Below are 20,000 nucleotides of genomic sequence, written 5' to 3'. Positions count from 1 at the left end.
TGCATGTGTGTGTGTGTGTGTGTGTGTATGAGTGTTAAAACTGCACTCCGTGCTACACCATGTCATGCTCTGGCCCTTTAAGAGGTGATCTAGCAGCTTAGAGCCACAGAGAGGGGTGGAGAGAGAGAGAGAGAGAGAGAGAGAGAGAGAGAGAGAGAGAGAGACCGTGACCGTGAGGGGAGGGAGTGCGAGGTTTGGTGTGTGAGAGTGTGTGTGCAGCGGAGAGAAACAGAAACAGTTTTTGGTTTTCCGAGAGGTTAGAGGAGCACCAGGCAGCGTGTATGTGTGTTTGTGTTCTCTGAGATCCCTGGGTGTCGGACGCGAATGTTGACTTGGAAGGACTCCTGCATCTCAGACCCCTTGTTTCAGCATGCTTACTGAGCCTGAGCTTCCTCAGGAGTTTAACAGGTACGTTCACACACTCACGCATGAAACGTTAATTTTTCCAAGCTGTGCCGGGAGGAGGAAAGCGTGGGACAGGCTGATGAGTAGGAGATAATGAATGTATTAGTGTAAGAAACAGACTACTTTATTAGTTTGTTTGACATGTTAAAGACAGGCTGTGTGTGAATGTGTTTGCGGTTTAGAAAGGAGAAGAAAGTTCAGCGTGACTTTGAGTTGTGTGTTTTCTAGACACTCTGTGAGCATGGGACGCTGGGACTTTTTTCTCAATGTCCTACTTTGAAACTAAGTAAATGTCTCTAGCATTTGGTCTAACAGGTTACATGCTGTCGTTGTGTGTTTGCACAAAATACCTCATATATACCCACATAGAGATCTATATATGTGTGTGTGTGTGTGTGTGTGTGTGTGTGTGTTTGTTTGTGTGTGTGTGTGAGTGAGTGTTAGATGGTGTTTGATAAGGGATCGGTGCTGTCCCGTCAGTATTTCCCTGGCACAGCTTTTTTTTTCATATTATACAGAGCATTTCACTTTTATATGACTTTCTTGCTTCACAAATCCTTTTTTACATTTGTCCGTGTTGTTTGTTGTTTTGTTGTGGCCAGATGTCTGCATTGGCCTTCTGTTGTGGTGGTCAGAGGTGGGAAATGTTCTCACCTACTTAATATGTCAGCAAAAGTGGCTTTGCTGCAGAATAAAGAAGGTTTGACTTTAAAGCTCCATAGGGAAGATTACCCATAATACTCGGTTTTAAGTGAAGCTTCACCGCCAACACACACACACACACATTTTTTTTTAATTTTTAATTTTATTGCATTAGAGCACTGCACTGTTTTACCAGTGAAACTAATCTTTTGTTCGGCGGTAAACTCTTGGGTTTTATCCCTGAATTAAGAACAAATTTATATGTCAGGAAAATGTGTTTTTAATAAATCATCACACTCTCTCCGGGGGGAGGAAAAAGATAACAACAACTATGAGGAATTAAACATTTAAAGGATTACATAGGACAGCAGAATGTATAGTGATAAATGCAGGGATTACAATGAAAAGGATGGTTAAACTCTACTTTCCAGTAATTCTGGCTGTCAGTGGCTAAAGAGCATGAAACTGTGTGTGTGTGTGTGTGTGTGTGTGTGTGTGTATGTGTGTGTGTGTGAGAGAGAGAGAGAGAGAGAGAGAGAGAGGACAGGAGCGAAAGTGCAGCGTTTGTCCGTGTGTGTGTTTCCTCTGTCCTGATGCTGAGTGTTTTTGAAACATCGTAAGTTTTACTGACATGCGAGAAAATAATGAGATCCAGAAAAATGAAATTATCATGTTTGATGGTGATGCAAAGTAATTTATAATTGTATGTTGACATCCTAGAACACTAAATCTATTTGTTTAATTTAATCTTATGAATGTTTAAATTAACAAGATTCACCTAAATGTAGTTTTGTTTTCATTTTAAAATGAGCTCTGTAAAATGAGAGGTTTTGTTTAAAAATAAATGTAATGGTAAGAAAATGGACATTTAATTGATTAAGAACATTTATATATTTGACATCTAAAAATTCAAAACTCACATTGTGAAAAAAGTTGCAATTTTTCAAATTATCTGTATATAAAACAGTAGTAGATAATTATATATAAATGTTGCTTTGCTTAAAATATATAGTTAAATCTTTATCCTAAATTACTAAATATGATTTCTATTAAGTTTTATGAAAATACTTAGCATTATTGTTGTTGTTGGAATGGTTTTGGGTGAGTTTAATTTTAATTGAATATTTATTTATTTATATTTTGGGAGGGGTACAGAAGAGATTCCATGGCCAAACTGTCACATTCCTCAAAGAGAGAGACAGCGAGCGAGTGAGGGAGGGGTAAAAAGGGACTTTAACACACACTTCTCCATTTGTCTCCCTGCTTTAATGGATGGTTGTGTTACATCTCTCTCTCTCTCTCTCTCTTTCTCTTTCTTTCTTCCTTCTGGATGTCTGTCTCTGGATAAGTTAATTCTTACTGGTAAAGATGTACAGAAAACACTGGATTCGTTGAATACTAAGCGTGTGTGATTGAACTAGCTGGTGACAAATGTGCAATTTTTCATTCCTTTGCATTAAAGATAAAACCGATTAAACCACCTGCCTGCATTTACCTTTGTCACTTTAACGCATAGTATTTGCAAACTGCTTTGTAGCAAACCCGAAGTGTGGGGTTATCTAGCTGAAAGAGTGGGTTTATGTACTTCGATATAGAGACGAATATTGTCCCAGGAAATGAGATAAATATAACAAAACCTTCCTTTGGAGAACATATAGAGACCTAGTCATTTGGAGAAGAAATTATGTATTATATATATATATATATATATATATATATATATATATATATATTAGTAAAGAATGTGGTTTTTAATATATATATTTTAAAGCTGATATTGTGCTTATAATTAGCTTAATTTAAAAAACAATTGAAGTATATGGTTGAGGGACTATATTATGATATTACTCTATATTGAGGGGACCAAATGGCCAAGTAGTAGAAATTTAAATTCATAAAGTTTATATGGGGTTTAGGGGAAAGAAAATATATTTAGCTCTGTAGAAAAACAAAAGTAGTAAACGGAAAGTCTCCACAATGATAGAAAAACAAACTTTTGTGTATGTTTGTACTTTGCTAGTTTGGGTACAAATTTGTCTCCAAACAAGCTAAATCTGACAAAAAAAAAACTCCCTTTGGGACCTTCAGGAATGTTATCATTTAGGAATAAAGTTAAGGTGTGTGTTTGTCATGTAAAATCACTAGAAATCTATGTTATGTCCTCATTTAGATTTAAAGTGTGTGTGTTTGTGTGTGTTCTGTCTGATTGATGGAGGTTCTGGATTTTCTCTCTGGGTCATTCATTGCAGACTGGCTCCATTGTGTAGTCTGTGTTATGAGCTCTTGCAGCGGCTTGATAACTGTGTCTCCATGAAAAAAAAGGAGGGTCAGCAGAGAGGAATGCTGAAGTGTTTCCTCCCCCCCCCCCCCTTCCTTCCCAGACCTCCCCTGTGAGATCAGCTGACCGTCGGGACGTCCGCTAGGACTGAGGGGAACTGAGTTTGTACCGTTTAGGTTAAAGTCTAATTTATCAAGACCGAGAGGATAAATAACACAGAAACTGTATGACAACAGGTCAGAGATGAGGACCTAGACAATTGCATCATGTGAAGGATAATAAAAATCAATAGACTGTTCTGCTAAATGCATTTTTTTATCCAATCCCTCATGCTGTATAATAATGGCTCTGTACATGTAGGTAAAGGAGGAGTCTGTGTGGAAGACTGTTACACCCAATTTGTTGTTGTACAGGCCTGTATGGATTTTACCAGCACCCGTTTTCACAGCCGCTGGGGCTTCTGGGTGCAAATCATGATGGATAAGCATTTGACGGGGGACATCACATTCACAGACACTTACACACACTTAAAGAAGACAAGCAGAGGCTGAAAAAGTTTTCAGAGAATTTGTGTGTGTGTGTGTAATATGTAAAATGTCAGTGAAAACATGAGTCAGTCCAGAGAAATAAATAATTAGAGAAGAGAGATGACAGGAAACTATGCAGACAGATGAAGTGATGACTAAAATACTGGCAACCCCCCTCTGCATGTATGTGTGTGAGTGTGTGTGTTGATGCCGCAGTTGAATTGGCGTTGTGGGCACGGTGATCGCTGGTGCCTTGTGTCCACCCAGTGGCAACACGCACCATTGCTTATTTTGCTTTTGTGTGTGCGAGCAGGCTTGTTTTCGCCTTTGCTCATATGACTTTTGACTTTGTGTAAGTGTGTGTGACTTCACCTCCATGCCTAAACAGTAATGGCTGACAGTGACATTAGGCTCTGTGTTCTTGCCTTTTGTGGCGATGCTGGACAGGAAATTGGGGTGGCCCTCCATCCCTCGCGTCAGAGGGAAAAACAGAGACGGCTTTGTGTTTTCTCTGAGTGCGTGTGTGAATAATGTGTGTATTTAGAGACACGTATGCTTGTGAGAAATTATTATTCACTGACTTTAAGGGGTGGCAGACTTCTTAAAAAATTTTCTATGAGTGATAAAAAAAAAGCACAGTTATTAGCCATCAGCTATCTTAAAGATGCTGTAAACCAAACTGAAAACGTTTTTTTGTGTGTGTGTGAGAGATTAGTGATGTGAAAATCTTTACCATCCAATCCAATACAGATCCCAGTGATATATCTTTATATAAAATTTTGGTAAATTAAAACCCTCCCCCCACCCATACACACACACACACAAATCCAAGTGCCTTCATAGCAGCAGCAGTGAATGCTGTGATTAGTGATTACAGCGTGAATGATGAAGGGCCCTCACAAGTTTGCACTGCAGATGAATTTACTTTAGCGGAGTCACTCTCTCTAACTCGCTCTTTGCTTCTGCCCTGCTGCCAGCCACTCTATTCCCACAGAGAGAAAAATTGAGAGAGCTATAAATAGCTGTAGAGTAATATACTTAAAAGACTGTTCAAAACAGAGAGAGTTGGGCACAAATGGTTGATTGTCCTGACGGGACTATCTACGACTTTATCGTCCTGGGAGCAGAAGATAAAGAGGAGAGAGAGGGATGCGCACTTTTCCTAATGTCTGAGTGGATTGTGAGGCATTCCCAGTTTATTATCTGTGTTGAACGGGTTGATTGTCTGAACTTTTGGACACAGTTTGTTTCATTCCCACAGTCTGATAACAAAGAAGAGCTGACCTCTCTAATCAAATAATCATATTACACAGGAATTTACCTTAACCCAGTGTAATTCTTTTTTTTTTCTTTTTTTTTAAGGGAGCATAATGCCTCAAAAAAAAAATTTTATAATTGTGAGATATGTCAAGGTACTTTTTAGAAATATGGCACTGTCTGTGTTGATTTACTGTAGCTTTCCCACAAGTGAGCTATATCTGACAAAAATCTTTATTGACATTTATATTAAATGTATACAATTTGCAAATGATATATTCTAATTTTATTCTTAAGCAAAGTTTTATTCAAATGTTACAGTTAGTGTTGCATAAAATAACTAATATTATCAGCATTATGTAAAAACAACAGAAGGTCTCTATCATGACATTTTCAACCACGCTCTGTGTATCTAGATGATTTTTATCATAGGCGAGCAGACAACATCCACAAAGCATCATCATGCAAGTTTTTCTGTGGGCCGCGCACATCCGAGTGTGTGCGCATGTGACGCGTTTAGCCTCTAAATTATGTCCTGTCATTAGAGGCACTTCTGGAGTGTTAACCACTGCTGATGGTGATTAGGTAAAGCTCCTAGATTCAGTATTTAAAGTGCAGCTCCACTCCACTGTTTAATGGACCCTGTATTTTGGACGATTAGCGTCTGTGGAGAAATGTACATGTGATATGAGAGGGATTTAGGAGAATGCTCAATCTGCGTCTAAGCTCAAAGGGGAAGTGTGCCTTTAATCTGGGCTTAACTCACGCAGTCTGCTGGAGGGGGCAGAGCGGAGCACCAGTGTGATGGCCATTAGCTTTTAACGATTAGCCGTGAAAGTTAACCTCTAGACCTGCAGTTCAACTGCGATGGGACAGTGTGCGAATGCTTAAGTTTATGAAATATGAAAAAATGATGGCATTTTCTTTGATAATACACCCTGAACTGGTTAATACTGGTGTTTAGAGATTGTACTGACATCATTTGTGTTCCTTTAGTCAATTCACCCATATCAGCACATTCGGGTTTGATATTCGATGCTGTTTATGAATAACATAATTCTTAGACTTGTGAAAATGAAAGGCAATAAAGTTATTAATCCACCAGATAATGAGCGAAGACCGCTGTTTAAGTTTACAATGCAAATAAGCAGACATGACTAGCCTGTAAGGAAGTCTTCACTTCAGAGACCATTCTTTGTGCGTCTGTGTTGTGTTAGCGAGAGTGTGTGTGAGTCAGTGGACAAGGTCTGTGTGTTTGGCAGGCTGGCCTTTATTGGAACCACATAAGGATGGAGTGAAATTATGCTAATGGCTGCTAATTATGACCTTGGAGACCAGCTTTTCTGCCAATTTATCTGCTTAATAAAACCCTCTCTTTTTTAATCCCAACATCTCGACAAGCTTTAAATGTTTCATGTAGACTCTCCACCAAGACAGGTCTGCCAACTTTAAATGAAATAGTGGCTGTAACCTGCTCACCCGGGGAGTGGAATTGTATAGTAATTATACTTCAAAGGCTCGCTGGAAAATAGACATTTTATTGCTCAAGAGGAGCTGTGAAAAGCCTCTGTCAGTGGGCTGGCAAGGAAGTAGGGAGGAAAGAGGCAAAAGGAGGAGTGCGTCAGACAGGGAAGAGCGGAAAAGAAATGCAGACGTGTCTAAAGGTATGCCCAGATATCGGAAACAGCTGTGAATTAGTTGTAAATTGAATGCTGGAGATGTATTTCAATTGAAAATTGCCTTGAGAATGGGAATTGTGAAACATTCTGGTTCTAAATCCAGTTCCACTAAATAATTCCGGTTCCATTAATGAATCTTTTTAGAACTTTTTTGAAAGTATTTAACCTTGTTTTTTTTTTGTTTAGTTTTTTGTTATTATATACTCAACCATTTTTTTTTTTAATTTCGATATTTTTTCTTTTTTAAGTATTATTTTCACTACAATTTTTTCTAGCTATTCATTACACTGATTTAAGTTTCACATGCCTTTACTAAACAGTTATTAAAACAACAGTTCTCGGGTTCGAGTTCGATGTGACAGGCAATTTGCTGGTTCCAATAAGATTGGCTACGTTTAGATGAGGGTCGTGTATGTGTCTTTGTTAGTCCTGATGTGTGTGTTGGGGGTTGGTGTGTTAGAGAAAGCGGCACAGAGGTGTGTGTGTGTCGGAGTGAAACAAAAGGGCCCAGTGTGTGTGAGTGTCTGGAGGTAGAGTAAACACAGTGCTGGTGGAGGGGCAGACTCTGAAGGCACAACTGCAGTTTATACAGCTGCACAGACTGCTTTTACTGCCCCAGTGTTAACCAGCACAGAGCCAAGGTACCCCATTCACATTCGTACAGCCAAATTAATGCAGATACAGTCACTAATACTCACAATTGTACATATCACACGCCTGCGTTACAGTGTTTATGACAGAGCAGTTACTGTCAGACTCTAAGAGTATGACATCTGCATCATAGTTTATCATTAAACTTGTTACTTCATCTCATCTATACAGTTAGTTGAAGTGGTCTTAAGCATGTCTTCATTATTTCCATAGCTGGCAGCCTTGGGTTTGAATGAGGTGAGTCTCATTTATCCCGTCCAGACAGTTAGAAACATTATATGATGTTTGTCTTTACAATTAATCTAAACCAAATAAGCAGTAAATGAGAAAAAGAGAAACCTTAGCAGTTCACCAGATGTGGCGTCTGAGTCAAACCAGAGCTACAAGAATACCATACAGTTCAGCACACGTAACCTGGACTTGTACCCGAGACTGCAGATGCCATTTGATGAAAGATATTCATGCTAAAAAAAGTAACCTCTCTATTGCACCAACTTTGTACAGTAAGTCTTTTTCTACCTTAGAGCATAAAATATCAAGTTTTCTTTTCTTTTCTTTTTTTTTAAGAAAGATTTTTAAGTAAACTGAGCTGTAAAGTCAGTTATAAAATCACGGGTGAGATATGAAGTCGCAGTCGTGGGATATGAAGTGGCATTATGAGATATGAAATCGCAATTATGATTTAAACTCACATTGTGAAAAAAGTTGCAATTGCAAGAAATGAAGTTGCAATAATGAGAAATAAAGTCACAGTTGTGAGAAATAAAGTCAGAATTATAAGAATGTCACAATTTGAACATATAAAGTCATTATTATGAGAAAGTCACAACTGCGAGTAATTACGAGAAATAATTCGCAATTATGACAGTCACATTGTGGAAAAGTTGCAATTGCAGGAAATGAAGTTGCAATAATGAGAAATAAAGTCACAGTTGTGAGAAATAAAGTGAGAATTATAAGAACGTCACAATTTGAAGATATAAAGTCATTATTATGAGAAAGTCACAACTGTGAGTAATTACGAGAAATAATTCACAATTATGACATATAAAGTCACATTGTGGAAATAGTTGCAATTACAAGAAATAAAGTAGCAATAATGAGAAATAGTTGATTATGCAATTATGAGATAATGTTATATTAAGAGATACATAAAGATATTCTAAGATAAAGTTATGAGTCATAAACTTCCGAGTCATAAATTACCAGACAGTTGTGAGAAAGTCAAAATTGTGAGAAATACAAAATAAAACAAATTGAGATAAAAAGCTGCAATTGCAATAGTCACAATTACGAGATAAAAAGTCACAAGACTGAAAAATAAAGTTACACTTGTGATATATAAAATCATACTTATGATATTAAGTTACAATTATGAGGAATAGTTACAATTGTGAGATATTAAGTTGTAATTATGAAAAATAATTGTTTATGTAGTATGGGGTGTCCTTGACTAAGGATTTTCATAGTTGAATCGCAATTTTTGAATCTTTCCGATATTCGACTCATAGCTGAATAAATATGTTTTCGGGGCGGGGAAAAGTACATTACCAAGAGTGAAGTCAGAAATTCTACAGTCATAATTACTTTAAAACATAGAGGAAAATGTGTAATGGACGCCTCACAGATACAAACAGGGTGAATAATGTTTTGATTAAAAGAAAGTTAACATTAAACGTCAGTGAAACCCTATGAATTTACACAAAATTTTACAATAGTGCTCTCATTATAACATTATGTGCATAATGTAGCCAAAATGGCGTGATCCTAACACCTCCGCGAAACTTTTTTGATTGGTAAAGTATATGAAATGGGCTTCCATAACTTTGCTTGAAAACCAGCTTTTAGGGAAAAGCAAATTTACTACAACACTGCAGTCAAATAACATTTGTTTGCCAGTTCTTTTAGTTGCAGAGTAGAAGCCACATAAAAGTACTTCTCTCCATCTCTCTTTATCCTTGTCTGTCTTTTTCTCTTAAAAGAGTGGTACTTATAACCCCAGGGCCATAGTAACACTAGCCCCAAGGCTGAGAAGCGTCTATAAAAGCACTTAGGCAATGCTGTAAGCCAGATGAAATCTTATTACGAGAGCATATTCATTTTTCCTCACTGTGCATTTTGGGAGAGAGAGTTCATTTAATAAATGCTTTTTCTTCCTGACGGTAACAGAGGAATACAGACCATCATCAAGGCCTATTTTCTCTGTCATTGTCAACACCATATACACTGTGTGTATATCATTATTATCTACTGTGGCACACAAGCTCACGTACACACCATTGTCTGTCTGTGTTCTTGGCTAACGTAATTTTTGATGTGCTCTGGGCCTTCTGCACTTTTCTTTAATGGGCCGCTCGAGTCTTTACATTAAACAGGCTGGCTAAACACATCGTGTGCGGTGCTGCTACAGTAAATGGCTCTGTGATAGTGTAGGTGGGACGTCTCTTTGATGGAACGATGGATGTGGACAAAGCTATGACATTGATGGCTGTCATTATGCGAGTAGTGGGTGTCAGGTGTGTGTGCGTAAAAAGCCCACAATTAAACAACAGCAAAAAAACAACATCTCTGTCTCTGCAATGTCTTTCCTGAATGCCTCAGTCACTTTTCCTCTCTAATTTTTCTAGGATGTCTTCCAAGCGACCAGCCTCTCCATATGGGGGAACAGATGGAGAGGTAGTCATGGCGACGAGCAGACAGCGTTTGGAGGATGAAGAACTTGACGGACATGCTGTCATTCACTTGCCCCTGAGTTCATACTGCAGCAAAGTGTGCCCGCGATCTCCGCGACTGCTCGACAGCCCCCCAACACTACACGCAAACATGGTAAGTCAGCCCCACCATGAGCCGTCGGATTCGCTCAATCCTCTCTCATACGATTGGACAAAGTCCATATCAGCCCCGCCCAGTTTGTCAATATGCATTTGATTGACTCCTCCTCAGAGCAAGTCCCTCCCATTGTTTTTTTTTTCTCACACTTTTGGTGTGGAAATGCCTGTCGCACTTTGATGACGTCATAAGCAGATTCAACGAGACAGGTCATATTTTTGAATGTGGCCAATATGACTCATGCTTAATGGTTCATGTGTCATTTTGGAGTGTGAGTTCATGATGGGTCGTTGTAGTCATGGAGGATACAGACTGTCTCAGACATTCTAAAGCTGTTTATTTAAAGACGTAAGATGAAATAGAAATGAGATGGACCCTGTGATTGTAATCCTCACATGAATACGCACATGAGCTCCATTATCTCTTCAGTGACATTTAGCCCAATTCTGCTATCTCTTTTTAACGATAAACTTATGTCGCCTCAGGCTTTAGGAATCAATCTGGCTGTAAAACAATGAATCTGTACTTAAGGAACTTAACGGTAAGCTAATTCTGCAATTAACTGTGATCACAGGGCACGCTGGACTCTGCAGTTTTGGAACTGTTTCCCACAATAAAGTAAAGTCCTTGAGCTTTCTCACTCAAGCATCTCCTGCGTTCTCACTTTATACACTCAGATTGCAGCGTGGTGTGTTTGTTTATGACTGTCGGTTCTCTCTTTAAGAGTAGCTTGCTACAATTTTTTTGGGGGGTAAAATTTTTTTTACCTTAAAGTACTATGCTCCATTGACACTTAAAAATAAAGGTTCCGAAATGAGGTTTTCTCAGCGATGCTGTAGAACCCTTTTAGTTTCTTCCAAGAACCTTTTAGTAAACAGTTCTTAAAATACATTTTTAAACTGTGCAGAACCTTTTTCCACTATAAAGAACCCATTGTTCAATGGAAAGGTTCCATTAATATATAAGGCTCTTTATCGAACCAGATGCCAATAAAGAACCTTTATTTTTAATAAGGGAAGGTAATGCACAAAGATGTACCTTTTGAGGGTCCTGCCCTAACTAATTTAGATTAGTAATTTAGATTGCCAACAGATTAGCATTTGGCTTGCTTGGGAAACCAAACAAATATTTATTGTACAATTGATTGTTATTCCTATTAAACATAACGTGAATAATTATGTATCAGCAGCAGTGCAGTGGTTGCAATTGTTGTGTTATCTGAAAGACTACACTGCTGTCTCTGTCTCTCGCGCTGACACGACAGACATGACATAAAAAAAACATGCGCGCTGTATTTGATGTGGATTAATAAAGCGTATCCGTCTCGAGCACGAGTGGATTTTGGGGAAAGCAGGCTGGCATGTGTGAGACATTAAGTTTCCCTGAGCCGATCCGCGCTGACTGGCAGAAGAGTTGAGTGAGAGAGAGATTTACACGAGTGGGGACTCAGAGGGGCTTTGTCACGGCAATTGTATAAAGTGATAGGGAAGTGTAAATCGACTCGGAGAGTCCCTGGGTAACACGCAGCGGAAGATTACAGCTTTATCTTGTCATTGTAAATTAACACGGCAGCAGCACACATGCGCTTCAGACTCCGCTGACCTCTTCATCCTGAGAGAGAGAGAGAGAGAGAGAGAGAGACGCGCGTTCGTGATCATGGGATCAGCGGAGCTGAAGCGCCCGCAACTTGCTACAATAGAAGTCTGTGCGTGTCCCCGGCAGTCTGTAAACTCCTGCCAGTTTTTACAGGCGGGAAGTAGAAGGCTTTGAAACTGAAAGGTGGAAAGCTTTACACATGGGTGATTAATAGCGAGGTGTTAATTACTCTCCCTTTTGTCCGGTTAACCCTCTGGAATCGATCAGTTGTGGCATCTTCTCCTGATAACCCCTGAAAATAACTTCAATTACACTCAGTTTTGATCGTACAGATAAGAGCAATACATCAAGGAGGAGAGGCATTAAGGGAAGACGTACTTTTAAATATTTTAAATATATATTCAGTTTTTATAATAATTTTGATTGTGATAAAATTATTCATTAGAATTTTATTAGAAATTTATTGTTGATCCGAGGCCAAAATGGTCAGATCAGTAAAAATAAAATTGAACTCTAATTTTATAAATTGCTTTTATATGTGGAACGTTTTGTTTCAGTGTCACAAATATTCATTTGTGTTCTTGTATTTTTAAGGTTTCTACAAATCTGACGATACATTTAAATTGTAGCATCACACAAATCTAATTATGTCTTTTTCTATTGCATAAGCTCATGTGAAGTCTACTACAGAAGGACAGGGATGAGACAATGTAAGGTGTTCGAAAGTATGTGAAGCGCTTTTAAATCTTCATCTGTGTGTATTTGTGTGCGTGCTCACGGCAGGATCAGGGCTGACAATCGCTCAGTTTAGAGGTGAGCAGATTGCAAACACACAGTAGAGATCAGCAACACGGGCTTAAGACAACATACGAGGCGTCAGCACCGCAGGAGAGGAGAGATGTCCAACTCGAGCGTGTGTGTTTCAGCAGCGGGACTCTTGACAGTTTAACTGATAGCAAGCGTAGAGGTTAGTTTCCTAGCGTGTGGTGAACGCGAGCCAGAGATTCACACGGCTGTGCATCGAGTAAGTCTCATTAGCTAGATGCTACCTGTATCACAAAAATAATAGGATTTAAGTTAGCATATGTAAACGGGAGAGAGAAAGAGCGAGATAAACGCTCTGAAGGAAACAGGTTGGAATCCTGCGGAGCACAGACAGGAAAACATTTGAAAAAAAAAAGGGAGAAAAATGGTGGTATTTGGAAGAACGGTGGCATCTGTGCTGAAGGGAGAAGACGAGAGGAAAAAACTAGAGCGGGAAAGAAGGCATTTTGCTTTCTTGGCAAGAGTTGAAGTGCGTTTAAATGTGCTCCTGTCACACATGAGCTTAAGAGGACAAAAGTTGTTTAATTCTGTCGCCATGCTGCCGTGGTTTAAGGATGAAGAGAGGGTCGTGTAAAGACGAAGTTTCAGCCTATCCACAAATAATTGACATCTGCACAATTAAAAGAAGAACCGCCCACACCACACAGAACGTCACATCAGAAATGCATATAAATACATATACTAAGCTTTGCATACTTGTTCATACGTGGCAGAAAATAATGCGCACACACGTAATCAACGGACAAAATAGGGGTACTTAACCTGAAAATCAACCCTATGTTACTCACTGCCTTATATTTAAAGATGGGGGAACGAAAGAAACACATAAACCATTAGCTCTTCTGCTTCTTTCTCTGTCCGAGACTTAGTGTCACGGCCAAGGACATAAAGTTAAGGAATACAGTTTCCTCCGCCCCATCTCGCCTTCTATTTTAATTGTTTTCTAGACATCTCTGGAGAAAGACGCAAGCTGCGGTTTGAAGTATGCAGTGGATTAGATAGATTGGAAGGGACAGGTGTGACCGTGTTTTAAGATGCATGCCACACTAAAGCAGGCAGAGAGAAACGCCTGCCATTCTGCCACTCGCTCCCACTCTCTCCCTGGCTTTCTCTCTCTTGTCCTCCCCTCTTCATTCTATCTTTCTTCACTGTTAGTTCTTTAACAGCTAGTTGACAGTTTTGTTTGCGAATGACGGGGTGATCTCGCACTGCTTTGGTCATTTGTGACTACAGAAGTCTCCTAATCCCAGTTCGACCGGCCTGACTGGAGCTGATGGGGAAAAAAGGGGGATGAAACTGAGGGGTGTGTCTGGAAAAATGTGCCTTTTTGCAGGCAGATTATGGAAAAGGGGGGAAATCAGAATGCAAGCTGTCATATTTTCCATGTATCATAAAAGCCTGTTAAGATCTTTTAAGCTTGTCAGTCATCAGTCTGTTTGTGAATGAGTATCAACGCGAAATGTCTTTCAGTGTGCGTTTGTAGCAAGTGAAAGTGTTTCAGTTTAATTAGTTCTACCGTAATTATTATTAGCATGATGATGATGATGGATTGTGACGAGTCAATCTGTGTGATATGTTTAGTATAACTGGATATATGGAGTGTTGACAACTGTATGTTTTAGATCTGAATTTGATGTTTGTTTATTCATCTGTTTTGTGTAAAAAAAAAAAAGTTATTGATGTTAATAAATGGCTAAATGTAAATGGCTAAAATAAATTAAATGGCAACATCCAATTTTAGAACATTTAGTCATTTAATTGTATTAACAAATGATGATTATAAATTATTATTATAAATATATTAACAAAATAAATATATTTTTATAATAATTATAATAATTATACAACTGTAGAAAAACATTCAAAGAGCATATTAATACATTTTGTAATACTGTAATAAAAACACTACTAAAAATATTATTATTTAAAAAACTTAAAACTTAAAATTTCCATGTATAGAAATAATTGTTTTGTAAATAGTAGTTATTATTACAAATAAAAAGTGTTTAATTGTCTCAGATTAAATAAATGTCGAAACATTTAAAAATGTTAAGACATGTAGTCATTTATCATATATGATCAACATAAAAAATTATTATTATAATTAAATAGTATTAAAACACTGTTAAAAGAGCACATTAAAATTAAATAAAATACATTATTATTATTATGTTTTCTATAGCATTTAATCTTTTCCCATGTTGTATTTAATGAAGTCTTTTGTTTGCAGGGCCAAGTCAGATCATCTTACAGTCTCACTCTGCCGATATAAATAAAATTGTATTTGCCACTGTTCTGTGGTCTTGTGAAAGTCTTGTGTAATTGGTGTTGCATTAAGCTTTAGTAAATGAACCATCTGCTGCTCTCTGTTCACTCTCTGAGTTAATGATTAAAAAAAGATGTCATTATTAAAATCTAAGCGGGTAACATACCTGCACAAGGAACTTGATCAATCTTGTGAGCCTCAGTTTGGACTGAGGACATATTGCTTTGCATGACGGATGCAGGTGGCACAAAGAAGCTGATGTTGATTGTTGAGGTGTAACCATGTCAGTGGGATTATGCTATTGTCTGATTACCTGTTGCCACTGTCAGTCACATGGGTGGTAAGGTATATAATAGATGTGGATTAACCAAAGATTAACCCTGATTAAAGGACTTGGACTGCTGACCTGGTCTTTAAATATCTGACTTGTTTTGTAATTAAACTTTATATAGGAGATCCGGAGCTTGGAGAAAGTAATGTGGTGTGTGTGATAATTCATAATCATAAGTCTCCACATCTGTCATTTACCCATTTTACAGTATGTGTGCATATACTTTCATAATAAAAATAATAATAAAAAAATAAATGTCATATAATAATTATATATAATACATATAATGTCATATAATAATTAGTTAGAAATAGCCCCTTAAGGCAACAACTGCAGTTTCACTTTTTATAGTGTACAAGCCACATTACATAAGAAACCATAAGAAGGGAACTGTTACATATTTGGATGTAAGATCAATGCATGAAACGTTGAAGATGGTGATTGATATCGCAGCTGTCATGTTGGTCAAAAAGAGCAGAAAAAATGTGGTTGAAAAACTTGGACGTTCTTGTGTGTTTGGAGCTGATTCAAAGTAGAAAAACTTCCCTTCTCAGAGAAAGAGAGAGTTCCTGTGATGGTGAAACGACTGAAACTTTTCACCACTAATGATTTTGTCTAAAGAGACTTCAGACCGACAGAGGCAAAGAGAGATAGAGACTTTCTAGAGTACAGATGGACAGATGAGGATGAAAGTAAATCTAAACATGCCTCAACACTCAGGAACAGGACAAAACTATTAGTGAAAGTCTGTTTATCGCTTTGTCTAACACCGTCTTTCTCTCCATTGCTCTTTCAGGATCAGGATGGCAGTAAAGGCCTGGCGCTGAGCCCCTACCCCCAGCACAACTCGTCTACCTCACCCAGTAAGCAGCAGCAGCAGCAGCAGGAGGAGGGGTCCATGTGGCCGGGGAGCGAACCCAGCTCCGCATCAGCTCTGGGCACCCCGGAGAGACGCAAGGGCAGCCTGGCCGACGTGGTCGACACGCTCAAACAGCGCAAGATGGAGGAACTCATCAAGAACGAGCCAGAGGGTGAGTGACGGAGAATTTAAAACGTTTTGACACACATCATCACTTTGCACTTAAATCTTCAGCGTGTTTTGAGAATCGAACAACGATACAACCTGTACTGTAATGTACATCTCATACCATGGTCATTATTCGCGAACATACAGTAACACCGTCATTTAATTAAGCATCTTTATCACGAGATACTTTTGATGCCATGAAAAGATTTTTGAATTTAATTATATATTTAAAAAGTCATAGCAATTAATGTCAAAATAATTTTGATGTCATTGAAAGAATTGTTAATATATGTATTTATTATGCTATCACAAGCTACTTTTAATTGCATGGGGAAATATATATTTATTTATAAAAAAAATTTGCTATTAAAATTTAAAAATCTGGATCAATAAATATAATGTACTTTAATTTGCTGTAAATCTGCTTTGCAACTTCAATTGATCTGAATTGAATTCATAGCAATTAATTTATCAATAATTTAGATATCATTGAAAGAATTGTTAATACATAAATAATATGCTATCACAAGCTACTGTTAATGGCATGAAAAAATATTTATTTATTAGAAAATAATTCAGTCTATTTAATTCAATATTTAAATGTAAATTTCTCAATTAAAATAAAGTAATTTAATATTTTTTTTACGAATACAAGTTTTTTTTTAGAATGAGCTGTTTAGCAATGTCACATCAGGCTTTTTTCAAGTGTAGAGTTTTTTTTTTTATTATTATTATTATAGTGGGAGCTATCTAGCTTTGAGTCGTTGTTGTTCTGAAAAGTTGGAGACCAGCAGGTTTTAGGAGCCATTGGGCAGCCAATTTTTTTCTGTGTGGAAATGGCACATGGCACAGGTCCAGATTGGGCATCGGCTCCGAAACCAGCACTGGCACCCTGTCAGTGGAAAAAGTTCACTGTATTAGATTTTCAGAAGACATTGGCACATGTGTGTCTTATTGTGATGAAATTGCAATGTGAAACTGCCTGAAAGTGTGAAGGATTTCATGGAGAGCATATCCCATTCTGTTTGTCTTTCTTTCTCTCCCTGACTCACTCGCACACACTCATTCTTTCTTCTATCTATATACCCATCATTCCTGACTAACAAATTCTGCTTAATGAGAGCTGTTGATAAAGTCAGACCTTTGTTTAAGCAGGCAGGGATCAGCTGTTCGAAGCCATTGTGTGCCATACTTTGCATATTAATTTCATCTGATCTCTCTCTCTCTGTCTCTTACATCACACCACACTCGCTCTGCAATTAGAGGCCAGTTCCTCATGAATAATCAGAAGCTGAATTAGCCAGTGTGTGTGCAAATACACATGTGAACATACTGACGATGGATGGATGGATGAATAGACAAGTAGATACATAGATAAAAGCTAGCATTCACTGTAGCATTTATGTACAGCAGGGTTGAATGTGCTCAGTTGTTGTGTATGTATGGGTGTGTGGAGGTGATTTACAACTGTTGCATTACTCCGTGCTTTGTCTTAAGGTAAGGTCACACTAAATTTTGCTCCACTGACTTCCATTCATATTTATAAAACAAGATGCAAAAGACATTTGCCCTATAAAGGATTTAAACATTACTTTTATTGTCTTGGCTGAGAAAACACACAAACTTCAAAGCTGTAGGCTTGCAGTTTATCAAGTGTGATCACAGCCCTAAACATGAAGAATAAGTTTTCTTCAAGCCAATATTGTCCTGAAATGACTTTTAGTTTGTCAATTTTGCTCCTATTTGTGCTTATTTTTGTTGTGTATCTGTTAACCAACTTGTTTAGGAACATGTTTAGATTTACCTAAAGATATTGAATTTTTACTTTATTTTATTTGACTTTTAAGCATTTTTAGCTCTGATCTACTAGCCGAGGATGTGTAAGTCTTTGTAAATGGCAGGCGTTGGAAGTTTTTCTGGCACTGATTCTGCTCATTTGTGTGATTATCTTATTCTATAAAACCAAGCAGGATATTGCTTCATTTACATTTGATTTTTATGGTTACGTCAGAGAATATAGTTACAATGGAGAAAGCCACAAGGTCAAACCAAGAGTCTGTCTGTGAAATACAGCAGCTGTCGTATACAGGAAGCCAGGAAAAATATAAGAAGACAAATAATATACTTATAGAACTCTTGAGAACAAGCAAGCAAGCAAGCAAGCAAGAGGCACTCCATTAACAGACTACAGTAGCGTGTTATCTCTCTACTTTCGGTTCAAATAAAACATGCAAACAAAAGAAGCCCCAGTCCCTCAAGAAGCTCACGCGACACACAGAGAAATAGAAGCAGAAAAGAAAAATGAAAAAGAAAGAAATGAAGAGGGGGACGTGGGCAATGCATTGAGCTAGGGCTCTCATAGCCTGATAAAAATCCCTTTTCAACTCTCCAGTCCATTGTTTGCTAGTGTACCTCACAAAGACCATTAGCTGCAAACAGTAAGTGTTAAGCGTAAAATTTATGAATGCTTTAATCATTATGAAAGGGCCATATTATTACCATTCCCTTTCTCTCGGTCTCTCTTCCAGCCCTCCCTCTCTTTTTCACATGCTGCTCCTAGCCAGATCAATCACACACTCGCATGTACACGCACATTCATCGAAAGTCCCTCACACTCTGGCTTGTGAAGGGAAAATAGAAAGGCATGAGGAAGGGAAATGGGTCAGAAAACGGTAAGAGAAAAGCGAGAGGGGGCCGTATGCATCTCGCTCCCCGTGTGAAATCGGGAGTGTGTTAGTCAGCGTGTTAGTGAGACATTTGCTCACCTGTCCCCGCTCGCTGCTCCACTTCCCCTCAGATAAACAACTCGAGCTGAGTCGTTTGTTACGACCAGATACCAGCCAGACTTCTACTGGGTCAGGTGAGTGTGTGTGCGTGTGTTTGACCAAGAGCAGAGCATTTGGCCTTTGTAAACGAGCGTCCCTAATTGACTGGCCTCAATGAAACAGCGCATCTAGACACAATTTCTGCATGTACCTGTTACTGCACAAGCACATTTTTGCATTGCTGCAGGTGGGAAAACATTTGTTTGACCCAAATAGGTTTTTAAATGGTTAATACCAATACCTAGAAAGAGGGTGGCATTATATAAAAATATTTAATAATATTTGACAACTACAATCTAGAAATATTAATATATAATTTATGATCATCATAACATTATTTATAATATTTAGCACATAAGATTACCTCAGTTTGGCAAATTAATAAAAATGTATTTTACTATTTAAATTAATAGTAATTATTAATAGAATTAATAATATTAATAAAATTAATAAATAAATTAAAAAATATATATTTTTATTTAAAAAAAATAAATTTATTTATAAAATATTCAATTAAAAAATAATAAATATATATATATATATATATATATATATATATATATATATATATATATGATAGATAGATAGTTATATAGACATAGATAGATAGATAGATAGATAGAGTCACCTTTTTTCATTTCATTCCTGTTCTATTCATTTCACTGTGCGTAGCAAATTATTTCTAAACTGCAGCTAGAACAGCTTCCTGCAGCATGTGTGTGGTGTGTCAGGCATTAGCGTGCTGGAGTGTGTGTGTGTGTGTGTGTGTGTGTCTGTGTGTGTGTTATTGGCTTTAGTAATGGAAAGAGGGCAGGAGGGCCATCAGGGGTTCAGAGGGAGCACTGTGTCTCTCTCAGGGGTC

At 37.8% G+C, this 20,000-nt stretch overlaps 1 protein-coding gene across 13 annotated transcripts in view; it reads left to right on the top strand.

Moving 5' to 3' along the window:
* The window catches only part of LOC132098931 (transcription factor SOX-5-like), a 219,239-nt gene that overhangs the window by 134,353 nt on the left and 64,886 nt on the right, over window positions 1-20,000 (top strand). For 6 of the 13 annotated variants that reach the window (XM_059505235.1, XM_059505234.1, XM_059505232.1 and 3 more), the window contains 2 exons: window positions 10,067-10,265; window positions 16,083-16,317. In XM_059505235.1, coding sequence (XP_059361218.1) covers window positions 10,067-10,265; window positions 16,083-16,317 — 434 coding nt within the window. Of the gene's footprint in view, window positions 1-173; window positions 409-9,825; window positions 9,956-10,066; window positions 10,266-16,082; window positions 16,318-20,000 lie in introns of those variants that run through there. The other 7 variants (XM_059505228.1, XM_059505237.1, XM_059505226.1 and 4 more) reach the window with 4 other exon arrangements.

Source organism: Carassius carassius, chromosome 22 (genome assembly GCF_963082965.1).
Source record: "Carassius carassius chromosome 22, fCarCar2.1, whole genome shotgun sequence".
NCBI lineage: Eukaryota > Metazoa > Chordata > Actinopteri > Cypriniformes > Cyprinidae > Carassius > Carassius carassius.
This window is presented reverse-complemented; position numbering and strand designations above follow the sequence as displayed.